Source organism: Manacus vitellinus, unplaced genomic scaffold (genome assembly GCF_001715985.3).
Source record: "Manacus vitellinus isolate BGI_N305 unplaced genomic scaffold, ASM171598v3 scaffold_18_pilon, whole genome shotgun sequence".
NCBI lineage: Eukaryota > Metazoa > Chordata > Aves > Passeriformes > Pipridae > Manacus > Manacus vitellinus.
This window is the reverse complement of record NW_021939324.1, coordinates 6887766-6909582: the sequence shown is the minus strand read 5'-3', so window position 1 is coordinate 6909582 and position 21817 is coordinate 6887766. Positions and strand designations below refer to the sequence as shown.

The following is a 21817-nucleotide window of genomic DNA, read 5'->3' as shown; positions in this document are numbered from 1 at the left end:
CACCCTTTCCAGAAATTATACTGACTAAAGCACTACAATTCCTTCCACTGCTCTTTTCAGGCCAATATGACTTGGTTGTACAGGAGGAGTTAAGGAGTTATTTAGCCAAGATGCCCTGACACAGATGGGCAGAGGGACAGGAGTTCCTCTTTGCAGAATCAGGGCAGTGGGCCAATGCAGCAGTGGGATAACAGACTGCTTGCCCCTCAGGGCTAAGAGGAGGACTCCAACCACAGCCTGTCCTCTCACTTGCTCCAGGAGGACTTGAGCTCGGCACCATGGATACAGCCACAGGCTTTAAGCTGACAATTTCTCTCATATAATTTACTAAGAGTGGTAAAAGCTAGGATGTGAGGCACTCCCAGAGTAACAACTATCTCATAACAATATGAATGTTCACAGGGAAATGTAAGCCAGTAAGTATATTTTACATAAAACTTTCAACAACTGCTCAAAGATCCTCTCTTTAGATCTGCCTTTACTTCTATATAAATGCATGAAAGCACTAGACGCCTACACCAGCTAGGTATCCTCCCTCTTGGTAGCTCTTTCTGACTGTCCTTAGGATCAGAAAAGAAACTTAACAACTGAGACTGACCTGTTCTTTCTAACATGCAAGGCTACTGATACTTAGTTTCCTAGGTGTAAAGGCCAAAGGCATATATCCTGAGACAGTTTCAATGGACCTAATATCTGTAGGAGACATTCCAAATATGTCAGCTAAGACAAGGTTGTAAACCTATCTACAATTCTTGTTAAGTCAGGTGTTGAAAAGTAGATATTGGCAGCATTTTCTGCAATGCCAAATAGATATATCTTAAACCTTACCCACATACATTACAGGGTGAATTTTTGCTCCTAAGTCTAACCAATTACCTACTCAACGGTCCATTTGATTTCTAGTCCAAAATAAGTCTAGTCAGTTTCGTCTTTAATTTTTGCCTAAAAGTTGTAATCAAATGATCTTTGAAAACATGTTCTTGGGTCATTTTTCTTAAATCTCACAGCAGATGACAAGCAGAAATGCAATACAATCATAGCCTCGCATAACAAATACCTGCTATAGTAATGATGTCCTTGTTTCTCTTTAGGTATTATAGCTGGGTACTACTCAGAATCCAAAAGAAACAAAATCAAATTTTATTTAATCATAGATAAGCATGTTTCCCCACCTAATGCATATATATACAGGGCAAAAGTACAGCTACCCATGTCTTTGACTTTGACTGTTCTTAAATTAAAAATTCATCAACAGGCATCTATAAAGTCTGAAGTTTTCATCACTACATTTTTATCGCCTTCATGTCTTCTACTCTCTTCTGATAACAAGGAATAACATTGACAGGAATACGCACATCCATCAGGTCAATGGGTGGCTCCAAGTTTGGTGTAAGCAGAAAAATTTTGGGTTTTTTGGCCATGATCTACTGACACCTGACAGGGTTCATCTATTTCAGAGGGGAAAAAGAGTTCTAGCACAGGAGCCTGTGGCCCTGTTTAGTCTAGAGAAGACTGAGGGGAGATCTCATCAATACATGTCTCAAAGGCAGGTGCCAAGGGGATGGTGCCAGACTCTTCAGTGGAGCCCAGTGACAGGATGAGAATGGTCATAAACTAAAACGCGAGAAGTTCCACTTCCACATGAAGAACAACTTCGTTATATTGAGGGTGGCAGAGCACTGGAACTGGTTGCCCAGGGAGGTCGCAGCGTCTCCCCTCTGGAGACAGTCAAAACCCACCTGGACATGTTCCTATGTATCTTCCTCTAGGTGACCCTGCCTTGGCAGACGGGGTTGAACTGGATGATCTCCAGAAGTCCCTTACAACCCTAATGATTCCATGATCTTTGTGATATTAGTCTGAAAAAGTACAATGTGATTAACCAAATGAATGAACAACCAACAACTTGACCACGTACAGCGACGTAAATCCTTGGGAATAGGCTATCTCACATCAGTACAGGTGTGTAAATTCCTACATATTTGCGGGACTGGATCAGACCTATGATCAGAATAAACCTATAAATTTTATTAACGTAATCAACTAAATCCTATAAATCTCAACAGCCACACCCAGGTTTTCTGTTTCGAAAAAATAATAAAGGACACTTTATTGGGAGCATGTTTGTTAGGACCATAATAACCCCTAGTTTCTTGTTTGCAACTCTTTAAAAATTATTTCTTTCTCCATACATTTTTTAAATAGCTTAGTTAATCTATAACATGCTGCGTAGTCGCAAAGGAAAAAATGAGATTATTATAATTATGTTCAAGGTTCAAACCCCTTGCAAAAGATTCCAGTATCTAATTTAAAAGACTCATTTTAGAGGTCTGTGGGTAAAGAACTATTCAAATCATTCAGTTTGAGCCTTAATGAACTTATATGTTAGTATATGGTGAAGGAATTCACAAGAGCAATTATGTGGAAAGAAACTGCTCATGCCTGCTATTTGTTCTGTTTTGCAGAACTTTTTTCTTTCAGTCCACTCAATGTGAAATGGTGTTTTCTGGTTTAACATACTGCAGAGTTTTTCCAGTGTCCTCAGAGACTGAGGAACTGACAATCTTTCTTGAACCAGAATTCCTAAAACTGAATATACAAAGAAATGCACAATGAAAGACTAACAATGATTTTTTTTGTTGTTATTTGCACAGAATCCATGTTCTAATGTTCACTGTATGACTGTAGAAAAGTATGCTAATTGCTGGAGCACTTGAAAGAGCATTTTTATTAGTCAAGAATAGGAATACATTTTTCTTGTATTCTTCAACACTCCCAATTCTATTTATACATCAACACCTCCCTAAAAAAGGCAAATTTATTTTTATAAAAATTAACTGTGAGGAAAAAAGTTAAAGATCACACTAAACATATTTTTTACCACAATAAAATGTGAGTAATAAACATATCTTTCTCCTAAAAATAGATACAGTCTATTTTTTCTTGATGATTCTGCTGAGTTACTCATTACACATAAAAGGAGTGTTAGAAGGCACTGAATGCCTCAAATGGTATCAGTGATTTGACATTCATCAACGTTTTTCAACCACAGAGCTATCTGTAAATGTACTCATGCATTTTCTTGTCACAGTCAAGCAAGAGGGACTGGTAAGGGTATTAAGAAGACCCTGCTTGTCCTCCACCCTCAACACCGAGCATGTTGAGCTCATGTTTGTCAGCTGGCAACGTAAGAATACCAAGATCAGGGGATTTCAGCTACCCTCTGCAGTGCAAGAACTCAACTAAAGGTGACCACTGGAGACACACAATGTCTACAACAGCAGGGAACTTGCTCAGTCCAGGTCCCTACCTACAGCCACTCTCAGTAGCACTTCTGTATAAACTTGTCTTACACCTGCACAGCACTCAGTCCCAGCCTCTACTTCGGTAAACATAAAGTGAGATTTTCAAAAAGTGCCAGTAAACTTTTCAATTCACCTCCACTATATTAAGATCTCAAGATCAGACAAAGTGAAACCACTTCTGAAGGTTTTAAAAACAAGCAGTACCAGATTAACACAGCTGTGCTCCTCTCAGTGTCCAGCAACAGGACAACACACACTCCAAGACTTACACTACAGTGTTGGTCTTGAAAAAGGCAGACAATAGTGAAGTAAAAGAAGTAAAAAAAAAAGAAAGTAAATCAAAACTGTATCTGCCTAGTGAAACCTGTGAACTCTGAGGCACAATGCTTCCCAGGTCTCTCCTTCAGGAAGAACAGCTTTGCAAAACTTCTCAAGTAACCTGAATGCCATTCACACAGATTTGGTCCTTGGTGTTCCACTTGGCTTGTAGCAGGGCAATTAGCAGCATATTCCCTTTGTCCAGCTGGCAGAATTATACTGTGGTTAAGTAAACATGGGGCACGTACACTTTCTTTGCCCTCTTCCTCCCACAGATATCTGTTCACACACTTTCAGCTCTAACACACAAGCAATTTCAATCAGTATTGGTCTTACCAGAAGTCAAAGTACTAAAAGAAATCTGCAAGAACAAAACCTATTACCTTCTTGTGCAAGAACACTTCAGTCATTCACATTGTAGATACTTCACAGTGCAGCTCTCTGTGTCTTTCAGTAGCTGTATATAAAGTGTGTATTTTTAACACTAGAACATTGTTGCTTATCATGAGTGTTGTCACAGTAGCTCTTCATCACTCTAAAGAAATTGGAGATTGAGAAGGGATTTCAACCACGCTTTGAAAAGTCTAAAAATAAAAGGTAGCAATGATGGGGAAATAACTAGAGCACAATGAGGGTGATAGAAAGGTGGACTGGAAACAAAACCACAATCACTGAGAGGTGAAAAGCAAGAGTTACACTTATCACTGACTCCACCTTATTTGACTTCATTCTATCTCTTAAAGGACCACTTCCCCAAAGGTGCTTCTGAGAGGTACTACCTGTTTGGGGAAATGACAAGTACTAACCTGTGTCTTTACGGAGTTATCGTGCTGGTCACAAGTGCTAATTTAGAGGTGCTACTACTCATCCTTGTCAGGAATTCACCCTCCACATAACAGTTACAGCTTAAGGCAAAGAATCAAGTTGTAAAATTTTGAGTAAGACTCAGTAGCGTGTTAAAAGTGTTTATTAATATTCATAGACCAAGTCCATTTCAGACAAAAAGACACATATGTAAGGCATATGAAAGGTAATTGAGAGGTATGACCACAGGCACTGTGCAGAAATTAAGACATCTGTAATTTGCAGTTGTACATTTTTTGTACAGCAACAGCCACAGATTTTGGCAGAGAGAGTTATTAGCAACGACTCAGAGCACCTCGCACAGGAATTGCTGGTGAGAAAGCAGAAACACTGGAGATCGGGGAAAAAAACAGTAGTTTTCCACAAGAGCTAACAGACATGATTACAATACAGATACGTAATTTCATGTGAGGTAAGCTGGGGTTTTTCCAGTATAAGAGGGGAAATATGGCATCATGTCCTACTGCAATACAAAAAAGCAGCTCATGCGATTTTTTGCTTTGGTGATGAGAGTATTATCACAAGTACACAGCAGTAATAAGTGGCCACTACTTTCTGATCACGAGTTAGACAGCCACACTATCTGACTCACTTGTTCATAGGAATAAAGCAGGTTTACATCTTGTATTTTGAATTTGTGCTGAATTAATCACAAGCATGTAAATTTAGGATATGTGCATATATTACTATGTAAATAGATAATAAGCAGAAATACTGAAAACAATTAAGACTATTCACCAGGAAAATGGATGAGAATAGAGTCTAAGAATCAAACCCTAAATCTTATACTGCATTAGGAGCAGCAATTCACTAATTTGAATGAAGGCACCTGAACTTCAAACTGCACCCTTCAGAACCAAGTGTTAGGTATGAATGACTGAAAATACCGATGATAAGTTTGTTCTTTCAATAATTCAAAACATTTTAAAAAATGTTTGCAGTTGGAAAATCAGATGCTTTGCTACTCTTAAACTTTATTATTTCTTTAATGGCTTGTTTTTCCTGTTCCAAAACAACCCAGGGCTTTTGAAAAGTTTACAAAAGACAACTAGGCCAAAAAAATCTTATCTTTCAAAGATAAATACCCATGGCAGAAGTATCCCACTTATCTTATGAACACACATGATGTATTTAAAAATAAATGGCTTTTCACATGGAAATAAGATGTGTAACTGTATTTCATACCAATGAAGGGAAGTAGCTGAGAAAGTATATTCAAGATGGGAAAGATACTGACACAACAAGAAGTCAATATAGAAAGCACTTCAGGTGGTACAGCAAAGTTAGCAGGAATCTGGGTACAGTTTAAGTGGGCAAAACCCACCAGCCTTGCACCTCTCTGGACAAAGAAAGGTCTGGGCAGCAGCATTAACTATCCCACTGCCCATGGGTTGGACAGAAAGGGGACAGAGGATACAAAAAGAAATCTTCCATCTTGCGGTCCCGACATGAACAGCATTTCTCTTACATTACAGAAGATTTTTTAAACATTTCCTCCTATTTGAAAGCCAACTAATTTTCTAGTTACATGCTTGTGCAAATAAATAACCAAGCAGTCCTCTCTTAGTGCCAAAAGCATCAAAATATTCACAAGAAACAGTCTGGATTGTGTTAGAAGATACATTTCACTAATTAATTGACATCAGTGCTGGGTCAGTAGTTTTTTTAAGAAGAACATTTATTTGTGAATACTGATTGACAGACCAATTACGGTTTGGTTAGCTGGAACCTGAAAGCCAACTGCAGGTTTATTAACAGATGTTCAAACAGTGGTATACAACAAATGTAAGTTCAATCTAGGTCAAATATGCTACAACTGAACTGAGCTCTGAAAAAAAGCACTGAAAATGTCTCAGGATAGAACAAGGATGTTGAAGTGTATGTTACACAATTAAAAGCTATATTTAGCTGCCAAAGTGATATGTCAGCAATGATGAAAACTGCCTGCCATACTATACTGGTATTTGAATAAAGCCTGAATTATAAATTTATTTTGGGTTTTCTCAAGTGCCTTTTAGTAAAACTATCTATTTTCTTTTTAACTAAGTGAAAATTACTAAACTGTATATAGAGATTTTTTTTCTTCAAACTTTGTTCTCAATACACTTATTTAGGATGTTTTCAAAACATTCATGGTAAAACTCTTGGTAACCCCAAAGGCTTTACCAGTGGTCAAATCTCACTCAAGTCTCAGAAACAGACAGATTGAGACAAACTGTACCGCTTCACTGTCAAGTAAGGCTAAATTTTTCAACACTAGTTAAAAACACTCCACTTAGACTCCTCACTCAAGTAACATTAAAGAAGCAAAAGAAAGAAAAGAGACGTTCAGGTGAAATACAGGGAAATATTTTTCATCAAAACCCCAGATTTGAAGATACTGAAAAGCAAATACCTTTTAATTGCTGTATCTCCATCTTCAATCTAATCAGTAGTAAATACCACCCACACAGAATAACCTGTACAATTTCATTGCAGCTCATATGAAATCATCACTCTTGGTGTTCAAAATCAACAAAACCTGAATACATTATAATGTTAATAAAACATAATCTAGCCTAAAAATTCCCCCTCTGAAGAGGAATTCAAAACCCTTCATGAATTAACCCATTCATGAAGGGTTTGAATGGAACATCTTTTTGGAAATGACATGGTAGCATTTCTTCTTCCTCGGAGCTCCTAAAGTGGTTTGAAGGCCTTCTAACCCACAGCTCCTGAAAATGCAAAGAAGCTGAGACAGCTTGACTTGGGCAGTTTGCTCCTGGTTGCACGCACTAGCTGTTAAAAGGGGTACACCATTCTCCATAACTCCTGGAGAACAGAGGAGCTGCTGGGCAACTTTTGGAAGCTGCTAGGCTAGTGGCAGGAGGGAGGGCTGGAGAGACTGCAGGGTACAGTGCCAGGATGGAGAAAAGGATGGTGGTGGGTAGCAGAAAGTCACATCTCAGAGGGGACAGACACAAAGATTTTGCAAAGGACTGGACAGGACCAGGCTGGTCTTTTCACTACACCTAAAATCAAACTGGTTGCCAGCAAGGACTATATAGAGTAGGGGACTCTATTATAGATTGTAGGGCATCTGTGAATAAAGATTTTGATTTCTCAGTGCTTTCACTTTTTAGGCTAGCTCTACTTGGTACTCTATTTTTTGTAACAGGATAATTTAGAAAACTTACTTAAGGCTTGGCATGTCTATTGTAGAAAGGTCAACCAGCATTCTCTGTCAGCATTAACAGCTATTACCCTCATGAACAACTGGAGAACTGAATCAGAAATTGCATGGAGATGGTGTTCCCAAAACCTTCTTAGTACTATTAAGCAGAGCTAAATCACTTATGGACCACAGATTAAAAAAGCACATCTGTCAAATTTAATTACATTTTTAGTGTTATCTTTGACCAACAGGAAAAGCAAAGAACATTTTGGGAGAAAAGTGATTTTAAAGCTTGCCATTTCCCATTTTGCCATTTCCAATGTGCAAGCTCTTACTACTTGTCAGTGTTTTTTTTAGCCACATTGCAGATTTTAATCGACTGGTGTTTTTTAATCTATTAGTTTTAAACTACTACTTAATATTTTAGTAATTAATTCTTCTAATCTCAATTCTTTAAAGGATTTTTACTAAAGGAAAGGTAGGAATCAGCCTAAAAAAATTTGTAAAAGTGGAAGAGTCTGGATTCTTCTGCAGATGAAACAATACCAGTTCCATGAGACTGCAGGGAAAGAGCATTATCCCACTGCTCTGTTGGAGACCCAAATATGGTTTCTTTACTAGGAGAGAGATTTCAGTCTGATGGAGTTTATTTACCTGAGGATGAGATACAGACCAGATAGCAATGGTCAAGCATTTCCAATACCTTCTCTCTTTTTTATTTTCACAGAATCACAGAATACGCCGAGTTGGAAGGGACCCACAAGGATCGTTGAGTTCAACTCTTACCCCTGCACAGGACCATCCTCAAGAGTCACACCAGGTGCCTGAGAATATCATCCCAACGTTTCTTAAAATCTGTCAGGCTTGGTGCTGTGACCACTTCTCTAGGGAGCCTGTTCCAGTGCCCAACCACCCTCTGGCAGAAGAACCTTTTTCTAATATCCAATCTAAACCTCCCCTGACACAACTTCAGGCCACTTCCTTGGGTCGCTACAGAGAAGAGATCAGTGCCTGCCCCTCCTCTTCCCCTCACAAGGAAGTTGTAGACTTCAGTGAGGTCTCCCCTCAGTCTCCTCTTCTCCAGGCTGAACACACCAAGTGACCTCAGCTGCTCCTCATAAGGCTTCCCCTCAAGGCTCTTCATCATCTTTGTTGTCCTCCTTTGGATGCTCTCTAATAGTTCAATATCTTTCTTCTATTGTGGTGCCCCAAACTGCACACAACATTCAAGGTGAGGCCACCCCAGTGCAGAGCAGAGCAGGACAATCCCCTCCCTCGACCGGCTGGTGGTGCTTTGCCTGATGCCCCCCAGGACATGGTTGGCCCTCCTGGCTGGCAGGGTGCTGCAGACTCAGATTCAACTTGCCATCTACCAGGTCCCCAGGTCCCTTTCCCTGGCACTGCTTTCCAGCATCTCATTCCCCAGTTTGTATTTTCTTTTTGTTTGTTTGTTTATTTTTAGGGAAAAAAAGGAGCAGACACTGAAAGGTAGTGAAAATGGAGAAGAATGTACTTAACAAGTACTGCACCCACTCACAATTGTTTAAATGTATTTTCTTCTTCATATTAATCTCAATTTCATTAAAAAATAAATATTACTAAGACAGAGCCTGTCAAAGTAACCTCTGCTGATCACAAAGGAATGCCTTCTGAAATAGCATTTTACCCTACCAAGCTTCCCACAAAGCAGCAGGAAGCTCTGCAAAATATTCCTGAATATGCAGATGAGTTACATCAATGTGCAAAAAAATCTCTCACCAGAGCTGAAATATGAAATTCTGGGTACACCACTGATTTCAACAGAAATTGGGCTGGAACACGGTTTGGTGTCATTTCAGGGGACTAAATTCATTAGGCATTTAGACACATTTGCAAAGGGAAAGAGCAGTGGGAAAAGTAGAAGTTTCCTCACCATTGCACATAGCTACCATGGGTCAGCCAGGACACCAGTAACTTCTCACTGGCTGAAGTTCACCCACTCCAAGCAGCAACAGAAGACACATGTCCTGGAGATGTTCCTTGGACACTATTTGCCTTCCATATGAACACCTGCAGGGTAACTTCTCATGTCAAAATTCTTTCCAGAGCTTCTGCAAGGGAAATGTTATACAGCAACTGCTTTGTTATAATAACTAAAGCTGGGGAAGGCATATGTCTTCTACTGACCTCTCAGCTTGGAACTGTCCTCAGACAAAAATGTCAGACATTGTTAAATCGACAAACCTGAGGAGATGGTCGTCTCTGCTCATTAAAGCATAATAATCGACTGTAAACAGGTTTTTTTTCTCATTATCATTTGAAACCTCTTACACAATGTCATGGTTTAACCCCAGCCAGCAACTAAACCCCCACACAGACACCACACTATTAACGTGTTAAATGGTTAGACTAAATAGGGATAGACTTCTCTAAAAAGCCCAGAGAAAAACACTTAAAACCACTGATTTTATCAACCACATAGTGTCTGTAGAACTGACTACATAAAAGCCCAATGAAATGAGATTTTTATCAGAAGTTCCATTTCATGTACTGGAGAATATTGCCCTAACATGTTTCGTTTGGTTTTGGGTTTCGGTTTTTTTTTTCCAAGAGGGCCTATGTATAAGCTGCATCCTGTGTCACAAGACTGAGGGAAAGGGTTCAGAGAAGGAAAAAACTCATTCTCTGCTCCTGCTCCAGGCCTTCCTGCCTTCCATGATGTGAGACCTGTTCCTTATACCCCCTTCTGTGGGAACTTCTGGTCCCCCACATTCTGGGGGACCAGGAAGCTGACTTCCAATTTCTGAAAAAAATTCAAGAGTTACTCAGCTTCAGCAGCACATGTACCCCTGTGACACCTAAATCTCAGTGACACTTAAATCTTTCTAGAACCCCTGGTTACAAAATAGCTGAAGGCCATGCTCATCACACACAGAATTTCACAATTTCACATTGGTATAACATGGCAATACTGGACTTACCCCCATAAATATGACAGTTACATGGAGACAACAAACTTCTGTAGGTGTTCACCCAGTCTCAAAAAATGTTCCCCCTTTAAGAATAACCTAGATTTTTATTTTAAGATGTTTATCGGTGTTGCAAGATCAAATTTTTAAGATAAAATTAAGAGATCAAAGTTCCATTTAGAGCTACCAGAACTGAAGATGTTTCTTTGCTGAAATACAGAAGTAATACCATTTTATCATCAAGCAAGTTTCACTGGTAAAGCCACAGCATTTAATATGACTATTTTGCTTTTTACACAATGAGTTTATCAGGGGAGCAGTAAGATAAAAAACACACTTGGCTTTTGCAGTTCATATTAATACAGTTTAAAAGCCTACAGTAAGCATTTCATTGCAGTCTATTTATTTTGGTACCTTACAATTAATGCCACAGTTAAATTTGTTTCTTTGTTTGAGAGAGAATAATCTCCCCATTTAGTTATTCCCTCTAGACATATCACATCCATTGTTATGTATTATATTCATCGTCATTGCGACTTGTGTTGCAGTAGCAGTTGTGCCTGTCGCTGGGCAAACATAAATACCTCTTCCCTCTGAATCCAAGCAAAGAGAGTCAAATGGCAAGAGAGGACAACAGGAGGACCTACAGCTAAAATAGGACACCATAGTACAAGAAGCTCCAGCAGCAAATACCACCGCAGAGACCTGAATAAAATGCAGCCATGCTGATGCAAATACAACAAACATCAATTGAGCCATTTTCATCTCTGTATTCCCTGCCTAGTGGCCCATCTGCTGCACTCAATAGATACTGAGGTGGTATATCAAGTCTGCTGAAAAAATGATGTGCACTCTTACAACCAGCAGTGAAAGACATGATCACCTAACTGAAGTATAAGGTAATATGCCTGCAAACACCTCACTGGCCTGAGATGAAATTTAGCCTGGAAGAGATAAGAGGAACAGAAATATAGACAAAGGGACACGTGCAGGCTACTTATAACCCACTTAGGGATCAGTTCGGTACATGTTAAGACGTTTATTGTCCAAGCCAAACCGAAGTTCAAACAAGCAAAAACGGTCCTTTAAAAAGGCTGCATTATTTCCCCCAGCTTCCTTGAAATCTGAGAGAGAACTAATTACAAAATTTAGCTTTGGAAAGACCATGCTTAAGTAAAATAGAAAAGAAAAAGATATCATTGGTGCAGACAATTCTTCATTTATTCAGACAGTTCCCACTTTTATTCTGTAATTCGGAGGAATTACAGAATCATAGAATCACAGCATATCTCAAATTGGAAGGGATTTATAAGGATTGCTGACATCAACTCCCTGCTCCTTGCAGGAGTATCCCACACATTTACAGTTCTGCAAGAACTCTGAAAGTAAACAGAAGATCATTTTGCACTTTATGTACAAAATACATGTCAGAAGAGCAGCTTCTCATTGTTTTCCTAGGGTGAGTGGTAAGAGAGAGCAGCTGAAGCAAAGCAAGCAGCTGGTTTGCTTCCTGTTCACCATCATCTAACAGGTCTGCAGCAGTGGGGACCAAAGAAAGAAACACATTACCACGGTGAAGATCATGTTATAGCACTGCTAGGAGAGGCTATATACTTCTGGAAGAACACAATGGCAACAGGCCAAAACATCACATCCAACTGCAAAATTCAGTACTTGGACACATCTATGCTTAATTGTGCACTGGGCAGCTTTTTGTTTTGCCTGCTCCTCTATGCAAATGCATAGATAGCCTGCTTCCTCTCTGGAGGTGCACATGCAGGTCTGAATTTTGTATTTCACATCAATAAACTGCACTTCAGGTTGAGATCTCAAGTCATTTAATTTTTACATTTATAACTTTTCAAAAAGTTGCCAATGAAAAGAATAGAGGGACAGCAAATTTATGTGACCTACCCATATTCATACCAAAATATCAAAACCTTAATTCACCCAGAGGGACTGGTGGTTTTAATGCAGTTTTCAAGAATTCTCAAGTACAAAACTTGCAGAACTTTCATATTTCAACTAGATTTTTATTCCAAATTTCCCCTATAAAAAGGTGGCTGAAACATACATCTCTCTGTATGAGAACAGATTTTGTTAGTGCCACCTCCTGGTGATCAAATAAAACTGAAAAATCATACACTAAGCTAAAAATTCTCAAAAAAGGGAAAAGATAATAGTTTGGCCTGTTTTGGTTTTCTTGTTTTTAATGACTTGACCTGAGGCATAGAATTTTCCTCTCTGCAGACATGGAAGATATAAAATTCATCAACTATTTTTAGGATGCTAAAAATAAGCATCCTTTAATCAGTGACAACAGAGGAAGAAAAGGAAATGCCGCATTGCTGGAAGTCACCACCTCAGGAAGGTACATCTGCCCTGATTTTATCTTTTCAGAATTTTACTGAAGTGGACATTCAAAGCCACACTGAGATTTCCACCAGAGGCTGCCCATGGGTTCATAAGTTTGGTGCAGCCTCCCCATCCAGCTTACCTATCCTTTCTTCACAGCCTTCCAGCTAGAGAGACTCTTTGGATGCTAATGACAACAACAAGCTGTCATCATAGGGAAAACAGGTGTCATAAAGTTATTGATAAATACAACCCATCACTTCCAATGGGTTTGCCCCAGTCTAATAGAATAATACTTGGTCTATGGAAATTTTAAAAATACAAGCTTTACTTAAATCTATCCCTTCTCTATACTGTATTTTGAATGGCTGCAAGTAATTTTAAAGCTCACTGTCCAGGCACACAAAGCAAAGAATAAAGGGTATAAAGTTAGGTATGACAGAAGTTAAAATGTACTCAACACAGCATGGGTAAGTGTTGGCAATACACCTAATACCCTTGAGGGGTTTTACAGTTGTTGTGTAAAGTAGATCCTTTTTGGTATTACGCCTAACACTCTTCAGGGAATTTTTGTAAGTTGCCTGGGGCCTTTATAACACATAGTCCAACAAGCATTTTGGCATCACCAGCTTTTTTAATTTGCTTAAACATTTTGTTCTTAAATGTAATTCTGAATGTTTAAGAGAAAGACAGTAAAAGTACACAGTCAATGTAAATCATTGCCTTCCATCATTTCTTTTTAAGGTTGCCTGAACATCATTTATGTTCAGGAGTTGAACCATGCCTGAAACATGACAGATAGCAGGAAAAAGAAATTAACTTGAAATAAGCACTCCAAAGGAGTGTCTTGCAACAGGAATCTATACACTACCTTTCACATAAAAACAAAGTAAATCTCTCACACATTCTAGGAAAGGTATACCAAGAACAACAGTGACCCTTCTCAAGCCTCACCAGGACTGCTGATCATCCAGTCCCTAAAACTAATTGCAGGTTTAAACTCAGGGAGTCTCATGTTCCCACCTGTGCCCTTTCAGGAAGTTCTAGACCAAAGAAAAGAATCCACCAAGACCAATCCTCACCATCCTCAGAATGGATTTCCCCAAACAACTGCCAGAGCTGCAAGGAATTATTTCCTTGCCTTCATGGATCCTGTGTAGTTTTTTTCAAGTATATCAAGGCCACTGAAAGATATGCAAAGCTGAAAAATGTGTCACGATGGATAAAACTAAGATCATTATCACTTACTTTGCTATACTTCAACATCATCAATAACTAGTCTTTAAAACTGCTGTCAATTGATTATAGAGATCAACTGAAAAAGAAAGTAAGTCTTGAGTCAGGCTTTCTGCATAAGGAACTGCACAGAATACTGATGAACATCTTTTTTTCAGACTGCGCCAACTGACACATAAAAAACAACAGTACTAGAGAGCAAACTAAGTATGTTAAAGAGATTTCAAGTGTGATTCAAGCTGCTTACTGATTAACACTTCAGCATATAACACTCCTCATAGACCTGTGTGGTTATTGTTCGAAAGGGAAACAAGACTCTTTTAGCAAAAGGAGACAAATTATCCTCCCTGACCAGTTCTCACACAGCTTAGCAGCACTGGAACCGCTTCTTCTTCCAGAGTCTCTGGTGTGAAAATAAAATGAAATCCCAAGATTTGATGCCTGTCAACTATTTCCAGGATATGTAAGAGCCTTACAGAAAACATACTCATCTTACACATGAACATTAGCTAACTGACTCATTTTATCAGAAAAAAAAAATTACAGTCACATTTGCAAGAAAATGGAAAATAAAATACATAATGCTCTTTCATGTCAAGGAACAAACTTAACACTGCAGGAACCTCAGAAATGGAAGATGATAGTTGTATTTTCAACGGCCTTGGAAAAGGAGAACGAAAGGAGTCCATGACTATCTGCACAAGTTTCTGCATTACTTACTGGACTGTCCTATCTGGGGGGCAAATGTCCAGATTTGCTTCTTCAAGTCAAGCCTTCACAACTATAACACAGTCTTCATTACATACTCACGTGCTGACTACACTGGTTTTAGTTAGAAGAGTCAAGGCAGAATAAAAGGCCAGACTGGTTTTAAGGCTTGAACTCCCCATGCATGTAGCGTCACCTGCTGCCAGGGAGAACTGGAGACATATGGAGATGGCTACAGCCCTCATGACTGAGAGGTGCTCTCTGTGTTGAAAATCCTGCCAGATATACCAGTTCAAGTCACAATCACAGTAAGACCAAAAACCAGGCTGACAGGCTGCCTCTCCCTGCCCCATGTCCCTGTTGGACCTCTCCATCAGGTGATGGAGGTACACAGTGGCTGGAGGTGCAGGAGCTGCATCAATGACACTAACAGCACCTCAGCACAGCCTTTGGTCACAGTAGAAATTCTCCATCAGTTAAATCCAGGCTGCTTTAAGACTACAATATATTGTATTACCACTCATAAACTTTGAATGAATGGTCCATAAGCATGTTAAGTATGATCTCGGTGATTCAGATCAAAGATCCAACTCCCCCAGCAGGATCCTCCCTCCTGTAGTGTTCACCAATAATGCTGAAGGCAAAATAGAAGGTGACCTCCCTAACGAGAGGGCACGATCTTAAGGTCTGCCAGGGGAAGTTCAGGTTGGATAGTAGGAAGAAATTTTTCCAGAGAGAGTAATCAGACACTGGAATGGGCTGCCTAGGGAGGTGGTGGAGTCACCATCCCTGGAGGTTTTCAAGATGAGACTGGATGTGGCACTTAGTGCCACGGTCTAGCAACCACAGCAGTGTTGGATCAAGGGTTGGACTTGATGATCTCAGAGGTCTTTTCCAACCCAGTTGATTCTATGATTGTATTCTATGATTCAATGAACTATTCCCACAGCCACCTCCTGCAACTATCTACAACAGCAGAGATATGTTTATCTTTAATACCTCTTGATGAACTTCGAAAACATATTTTCAGCAACTGAGTATGAGAAAACAGTAGGAGTGTTAAAGATATTGGTCCTTTCAGAAAATGTGCTGTTTTCAAAAAGACTTGGGATTTTTATTACTACGTGAGACATGAGAACACTCAGGATATGTTTGAACATGGTCCACCTCACACTTGCAAGTCCATTGTCTGGACATAGGAATGAATGAGAAAAGCAGTAAGAATAGCTACTAGGTTTTCTAGAAAACAAAAATACTATTCAGATGTGCATAAAGTGCAGATATGCCGGTACTAAATCCTTGAGTATGTAACTTTTGGACATCAGTACACTTAGATCACAGTTCTAATTTGAGCTCATTGAAATTTACACACCTTAAAAAAAGTTACCTTTTCATAGACTGTTCAGTAAAAAGCTGGCTTTTAAAAATTATGTTATTTTTCATTAGGATAGTTCTGTTAAAAGATTTGCATTGACGAGTTCTGTGTTGAAGACCAGTGCGGGTCAGGTCATGGTCTTGCGTCTCCCTTTACCGTTCTCATCCTTTCCCTCATTTTGCTCATTCCTGTTTGATGTCTCTCTAGCTCACTTTCAACTCAGTAGATGTTGTCAGTAAAGATATCTTTCTAGGCCTGAATAAATCTAAAAAGTGTGAAACTAATTATTCACAAAAAGTGGCCACATGCCAACATCAAACAAAATGAAAGACCACAGATTTCCAATGACAAATACATGTAGTATTATGCCTGTATTTTGCATCTAATTTCTATGTGAAAATATCTAATACAGGTACACAAAAGTCCACACACCTAGCAAAAAAAAAATTTAAAAAATCACTGTCCTAACATATTTTTCTGTACTGGAAAAAAAATCCGTCATTATACTATTTACTTTTTCACTGTATTATAAAGCATATTATACCATCACTACCACACAGGAGATAAAGTAACTGAAGTAAGAGATGTACACCATCACATGTTCACACTCGCTTTTTTTTCTCCATACACAGAAAAGTAACAGTTTATCTAACTGTGACATAAGTGGCATCCTCTCTTAAAAAAACATCTCCTTTCAAAGCTTTGTAACATTATAAAAGATAAAGAAAGTCTTCAAGTAAAGTAAAGACTCTGGGCCTGTTGTGGTTACTGCAGATTACTGTTCTCTTGTGCATTCAGCATCACCTCTGTAAAAAACAAAGCACACAGTTGGATTGCCCCAAAATATTCTGTTCTTTCCTCTATCCCAAACTGAAGCACCTGTTTGTTTCGTTGTTTTTTTTTTTTTAACTGTTTTATCCATTATAGAAAGAATGCAGAGAAACTATTCCAAACCACCAATTTACCAATTTTGGGGTGTATCTTGGTGTTTTTACTATGCCCTGTGTTTTAAAGTAAAAACAAACAAAAAAAGCAACCAATCCCCCCCCCCAAAAAAAAAACCAAAAAATCAAAACAACAAAAAACAACTTTGAATACTGCAAACCTCTGTAACTGATACTGAGATAACTGTAAAACTGTTGTCTTCTTGGGATGAAGGTTTAACAATAAGTACTTATAAAAAAGAATTTCCCTCCATTTGCCAACCACTAGAAAAGGAGAAAACACGAAAAATGTGCACAAGCATAAACTACATGAGTAGTTTTAGAAGGTTTACAGTCTTATTTACATGCATGCTATAATTTATACAGCATAGCAAGGTTCAAAGTCTTAGAAAATTAACTGGACATGACCAAGTAAGACTTAGTTCTTCCATAGTGGATATGTTCCCAGCCTGCATAATCTTCAACTTTGTAAGTGGTCCTGCTACTAATAATCTTGAAGCATGAGGAATTAATAACCTAAATACATAGAAACACGGAATCAGACGTCCGTCATTTCTGAAGTCTGCAGTATTTTACCTAATCAGCGCTGTTTATACATGGCTTACCAGCCAGCCCTTAATGCCAGCCCTTCAGCTACCTCACAAAACAGCAGACTACTTTACATATGTGCGGGCTACTCAGGTCAAGAAGGAAAGACAGAAATGACAGCATCTAGGAACAGATCAATCAGGTAAAGCAGATCAAAATCCCAGATCAAAATCCCCAAACCAGAATCACAGAATATGCCTAGTTGGAAGGGACCCATAAGGATCCTTAAGTTCAACACCTGGCCGTGCACAGGACAATCCCCAAGTCACCTTGTCATAGATCACTGAACTAGCTGATGCGCTCTTTACCTTCTCATGCTGCTCTGCAACACATACTGTACGTGGATTAGCTGTTATACAAGGCTACTTTAGAGATCTCAGCATGGATTTTCAGTTTTTAGGCATGTAATTTTCAAGACAGCAGGAATCAGGCTCTACCTGTAGTGAAAGAGAGAGAGAAAAGTTCCTCCGAAACTATCATGTTAAGATCTACCTCTTTTCATGTATATGCTGAGAATTACATGCCATTGCCCCCACTTTGAGCAACACATCAGTGATCTCAGAGGTCATTCGATGAATATGCATTACCACTGGTCTGACTCAGCAGAGTACTCAACCATGAAGTTAACTTTCAACTTGTTCTGAAATGGTACTGGTTTCATGCCTGCAAGCCTTGCTGAAGTGGGATGGACTTCCTAAGTTGTCAAAGGCAAGTAGTGAAGAAAAACAGAAAATGGAGAGAAGCAATACATTTGGAGTAAAATGGGAAATATCTGTCTCCTTTTCTCCACTTTTACTTGGATATCAACACAAGTGTTTGGGGGTTTTTAGTATTTTAAACCGTTTCATTCTTTTCTATTCATTACATTCTCATGTCTACATAGATTCAGTTTTGAAATGATGATACCAAAACTCCTCCAAAGGAATATCCCCATCTCCAGAATAACCAGAGTCAAGAAGTATTGTAAACTTAAATGTTCCATTTTGACTTCTAAGACCCAAGAGCAGACAGTCAGTACCTTCTCATCTGATGCACAAGCACTCACTCACAGAGAACCACAGAACCTCCAAATTTTGTGAGGGTTATGCATCATTGATTTCTACAGCATGAACAGTGGTTCCAAAGTGTTCTACAGCTTGTCCAGCCTAGACACACTAAAAACCCATGACTACTGCTGCTTTTATCAGTAAGAAGCTGTTAGGCACCAGTGGAAAGCTGTGTTCATGCATCCAAGGAGTATTCCTGATAGGACTCACAAAACTCTTGTGCTGCAAAACATAAAATTACTCCCTGGATTTGCTGAATCAAAAGGTTAGGTTACCAAAGCAAAGACAAACTACACTGTTTATAAGGAACCTTAGGGCAACTCAGCAATTCTGAGCAACTGCTTTGTAATAAAAAGTCCCTGGGCATAATCAAATGATGAATTACTTTTGTGGAAAATAACAAAACATCTTGTTGGAGTGTCTCTTCTTTTGTAGGAAAGAGTGGTAAAGAAGAGGATTCCATCTACTTAAACTAACACCACCTGGGGATGTGCTACTGTGCTATTACTGATGGCAATAGAAAAATGAGTTTTACCTTCACCTCTGCATGGGGAAAAAGTATCTCCAAATTCTTGCTGTTTTGGCTTCAAAAACAGTGGGGCTGAAGTCCTGGGGGCTGTGGGACTTGTAATAAGGGTTTCTCATTTGTAACCACTTGTTTCTTGGGACTTAGGGCAGGAAAGTAAACAGTATTGTCGATGTTGCTCTCAGGAGCAACCTTGGAGGTGCCCTCCTCCCAGGGGCACCTTTAAGTGCAGGCTGGCAGACAAGTTTCCAACAGCTAGGCTTTCAGTGCTGCTATTTGAAGACAAGCAGGGTGTTCCTACATGAATTCCGACAGGTGAGTTCTGCTGTCCAAATGGGTCATCCTAGGTCCATGAGGAATACCTGTTGTCCAATGGCTCATACTATATGACCTCCCATTCCTTTTTAAGTTAATGTAATCAAAGTGTGTTTTTACAGACCCTCAGCTATGATTAATATCAATCCAAATTCAGTAAGGAATTCACTGTGTATTACACTTGCTTAAAAAACACCTAAATAAAAATTTTATTGCAGTAATAGATGAAAGAGGACTGCACGTGACTGTTAACTTCGTGACTTTATGGGTTACAAGAAACAAAGTACAAGCTCTATATGGTCTGCTGGGGAGAAAGAACAGAGCCAAGCAATGACTTAGAGCTCTAACACAGAGAAAACCTGCCTCATCAAAAGCTGAAGTTTGCAATAAGGTCAACTGCCTCCACATTAGCTAAATCAGCCATGAAATTAGGTGCATGCTGACCAAGTACAAGGAGGCAGCTGGGACTGGAAGGACTCTCTGACAGGGAGTTGTCATTAGGATGAGCACAGCTGCCTCTTTTTTTGCCCTCTCCCCAGTCCATGCTGAAAAGCACACGCAGTAGTAGGGAAGCACCATGCAGATACTGACAAAACAGGAAAAACAGCAGTTCACATTCTAAAGGATATGTATACAACAATATGAAGAGGAAAAAGCAAAAGCACTGAAGAAGCACAAAACAAAAGACTTGTGGTCCCTCAAACTCCGGGGCACTTCACAAGTACTGCAAGAAAGCATAGCACAGAAGCATTCATAAACACAACTGCAATCATTTCAAAAGTGGACTATTATTATAAGCCTATAGATATACCATATTTATATGGTACAGGTGAAATGTAATCATATAGTGGTAGATTTTCAAGGACATCTTTTAAAATATACCAAAAATTTTCAAACCCTGACTTTTCATCACTTACGTTTTCCTACTATTTAAATCTTAGAAGACAAGACTGTAAGGGGTTCAAGAAATCATTTCAGTCACAACCTACCCCAAGGCAGAATCAACTAGATCTAAACATTTCCTGACATAAAAAAAGATTTGTAAACAAAAGCTGCACTTGTCAGCGTAAGTCACTGGACTAAGATACCATGCAGTTGGGGTAACTTCAGCCCTAATTCAGCTGAACAGCTCGTGCCCAATTTTCATCACCAGTTGCATCTGTTTAACATTAAGCACACGCTTAAGTAATTTGTTCAATCATACACTCAGTGCCTAATTAACTTGTTCAGACAAACAAGCTGACAGAAACAAAACCAAAGTATGGCATCAGTTATGTTTTTAATTCATCTATATATTAAAGTTTTAATTATTATGATCTTGCTGCAGTAAAATGCTGAACCATAACTTTTACACTCAGCACATGAGATTTTCAACACTGAAGCCAGTAAAATTCCAACCAGTATATTCATGACTGAATTTAATGTAAAACCCTCATATTAACTCTTTGCTTACTATACTCTGAAACGTCTCAATTTTTTTCCATCTGTGCACTGTCAAAAACCTCAAACAAAACATCCCTGTTTATTTCACAAACCTGTATTCATAGCACACTTCCAGATTAAAAGCCATCTAAGTGTCTCTAGAGACATCTATGCATAGATATTCACACACACCTTCCAGTTAAGAACTCACTAAAAATGGAAGGCCTAAGCATGTTATCTTCAAAGGCAAAAGCAAACTCCCTACTGATATAAATAAGAGAGATATGCCTTAACCACACTTAAATGGTCATAAAAGATTTAGTCTACATACTATATTTATTGTTATATTTTTATATTGTGGGAATAAAAATTGTAAAGCACATCAATAAAAAGTAATATTATTTTTCTTCATGCCTGACTGAAGTATAAATCACTCTCTCCAATTCAAACAAGGAAAAGGAGAGCTGAATTCTCAGAGTTTATTTTAAAAGTAGAATGTACTATGCCTTAACACAGGTGATTAGATCCTTAGAAAAGGACATATTAAAAAAAGGCAATTGTTCTGCTGGCAAGGGTATACACCATGTCACTATAAATTGTCCACAAATAAAAATCATTCTTGCCTGTAATTCTTGTCTGCAATTTTAACTACATTAGCAAAGTAAGAATATAATCAAGAAAAGAATATAACATGACAAATGCATTAGCTTTAC

General features: G+C 38.8%; 1 protein-coding gene across 1 annotated transcript in view; it reads right to left on the bottom strand.

The window, feature by feature from the left end:
• Nucleotides 1-21252, bottom strand: part of GLIS3 (GLIS family zinc finger 3) — a 150711-nt gene extending 129459 nt beyond the window's left edge. The window contains 5 exon segments of the mRNA XM_018070251.2: nt 19377-19448; nt 19451-19568; nt 19570-19698; nt 19701-19767; nt 21218-21252. Coding sequence (XP_017925740.2) covers nt 19377-19448; nt 19451-19568; nt 19570-19698; nt 19701-19767; nt 21218-21252 — 421 coding nt within the window.
• Nucleotides 21253-21817: the final 565 nt, after the last annotated feature.